Consider the following 2,350-nt stretch of genomic DNA (forward strand, 5'->3'; position numbering starts at 1 on the left):
TATTAAGAACTATAAAAAAGAAAACTAATTAATCAAAGAAAAATTACATAATTTTTATTGATAAATTATATTTACAAGAATTCTCTTTATTTTAACGTAGTTTATATTAAAATGTATATTATTTTGTTATAACTGTGATATTGGACATTTTTCAAGATTGGTAGCTCCATGAAGAGTGTAGGCGAAGTGATGGCAATAGGTCGTAAATTCGAGGAAGCCTTCCAAAAGGCATTGAGAATGGTCAATGAAAATGTAAATGGCTTTGATCCTTACGTGAAGCCGATAAATGATGAAGAATTGGAGAAGCCAACAGATAAGAGAATGTTTGTTCTCGCAGCTTCGATTAAAGCCGGTTATTCGATCGACCGATTATATAAACTCACCAAGATAGATCGCTGGTTCCTCGAGAAGATGAAGAACATCATCGATTATCACGTACTCCTGGAGAATACCGATCATACGAAACTCACACGCGATTTACTGCTGGGCGCAAAGCAAATCGGCTTCTCGGACAAACAGATTGCCGCCATAGTGAAAAGCTCCGAATTGGCTGTCAGAATACAGAGACAAGAACACAAAATCCGACCGATGGTCAAACAAATTGACACAGTGGCCGCTGAATGGCCAGCCAGTACTAATTATCTTTATTTAACGTACAATGGTACTACTCACGACGTAGAGTTCCCTGGCGGTTATACAATGGTGATAGGTATAGTATTACATAAAATAAATAATTGATCGCGACAAAATCTTTTTCAGTAACAAAACTAAATAATTATAAAAAATAATACTAATAAAGAATCGTTTAATGAGATAGTTATAAACAGCAAAATTCTACTTTTATTCAAGAAACTTGGTTCACAAGAAATATAATAAAAAATATATTTAGCTAATAAAAGATTAGCGATATAAAGAAATTAGATATTTAAACATAATTTAAAGATAAACATAAACAACAATATAATTATTGAATAAAAGTATTAAATAAAAAAATTTAATATTTTTTTAGGTTCTGGAGTGTACAGAATCGGTAGTTCAGTAGAATTTGATTGGTGTGCCGTGAGTTGTCTGCGTGAATTGCGAAATCTTGAACGTAAAACCATAATGGTGAATTACAATCCAGAAACAGTCAGTACAGACTATGATATGAGCGATAGATTGTATTTCGAGGAGATCTCCTTCGAAGTTGTGATGGACATATACGACTGTGAATGTCCTGAAGGTATAATACTTTCCATGGGTGGACAACTACCTAACAACATTGCTATGGATCTGCATAGACAACAAGCTCGAATTCTCGGAACTTCCCCGGAATCAGTTGACGGTGCCGAAAATCGTTTTAAATTCTCTCGTATGCTCGACAGTATCGGCATATCGCAGCCGAGGTACAAATTTTATTTAATATTTGTTTTGATAATTCCTACAACATAATTGATATTTTATATTATTTTAGATGGAAGGAACTGACAAATTTGAAGTCCGCGATTGAGTTTTGCGAGGAAGTCGGCTATCCATGTCTCGTAAGGCCTTCATACGTGCTAAGTGGTGCTGCAATGAATGTTGCTTACTCGAATCAAGATCTTGAATCTTATTTAAAAAGTGCAAGCGAAGTTAGTAAAGAACATCCTGTGGTAATATCAAAGTTTATTCTCGAGGCAAAGGAGATTGATGTCGATGTCGTGGCTTACGAAGGGATTATTTTATGCATGGCAGTATCGGAACATGTGGAAAATGCTGGCGTTCATTCTGGTGATGCTACATTAGTAACACCACCACAAGACATCAATACGCAAACTCTGATGAAGATAAAAAGCATCTCGAAAGCAGTAGCAGCATCTTTGGGAGTCACTGGTCCTTTTAACATGCAGCTGATTGCGAAGGTAGACGTCATATGCTTTGTTTTTATGTAGTCGAAAATTGATTAATTAAGTTTGATAGTATATAACATTTTAATATTTACATGTACCATTACTACAGGTATACTTTTATTGCTTAGCTAGACATAAAAAATATTAATTATATAAATAAATAAATTTTATTATATTTTATATTTAATAAAAATTAATAATTACGTTTTAGGATAACGAGCTGAAAGTTATTGAGTGTAATGTACGAGTATCCAGATCTTTCCCTTTTGTCTCAAAAACTTTAGATCACGATTTCGTTGCGACAGCAACTCGTTTAATCATTGGCGAAACGATTGAACCTGTGGATGTTTTAGCTGGCTGTGGAAAAGTTGGAGTGAAAGTACCGCAGTTTTCCTTTTCTCGCCTTGCAGGTACAAACGTTAATTTTATTTACAGTTAGGAAATATATATATATATATATATATATATATATAAAACAAAAT

General features: G+C 33.7%; 1 protein-coding gene across 1 annotated transcript in view; it reads left to right on the plus strand.

Annotated features, from left to right (window-relative positions):
* Window positions 1-2,350, plus strand: part of LOC108684732 (CAD protein) — a 29,611-nt gene that overhangs the window by 6,782 nt on the left and 20,479 nt on the right. Inside the window, exons 8-11 of the mRNA XM_018189194.1 lie at window positions 157-709; window positions 1,010-1,385; window positions 1,454-1,880; window positions 2,080-2,191. Coding sequence (XP_018044683.1) covers window positions 157-709; window positions 1,010-1,385; window positions 1,454-1,880; window positions 2,080-2,191 — 1,468 coding nt within the window. The remainder of the gene's footprint in view (window positions 1-156; window positions 710-1,009; window positions 1,386-1,453; window positions 1,881-2,079; window positions 2,192-2,350) is intronic.

The sequence above is a fragment of the Atta colombica genome, unplaced genomic scaffold, assembly GCF_001594045.1.
Source record: "Atta colombica isolate Treedump-2 unplaced genomic scaffold, Acol1.0 scaffold14, whole genome shotgun sequence".
In the NCBI taxonomy this organism is placed as follows: domain Eukaryota; kingdom Metazoa; phylum Arthropoda; class Insecta; order Hymenoptera; family Formicidae; genus Atta; species Atta colombica.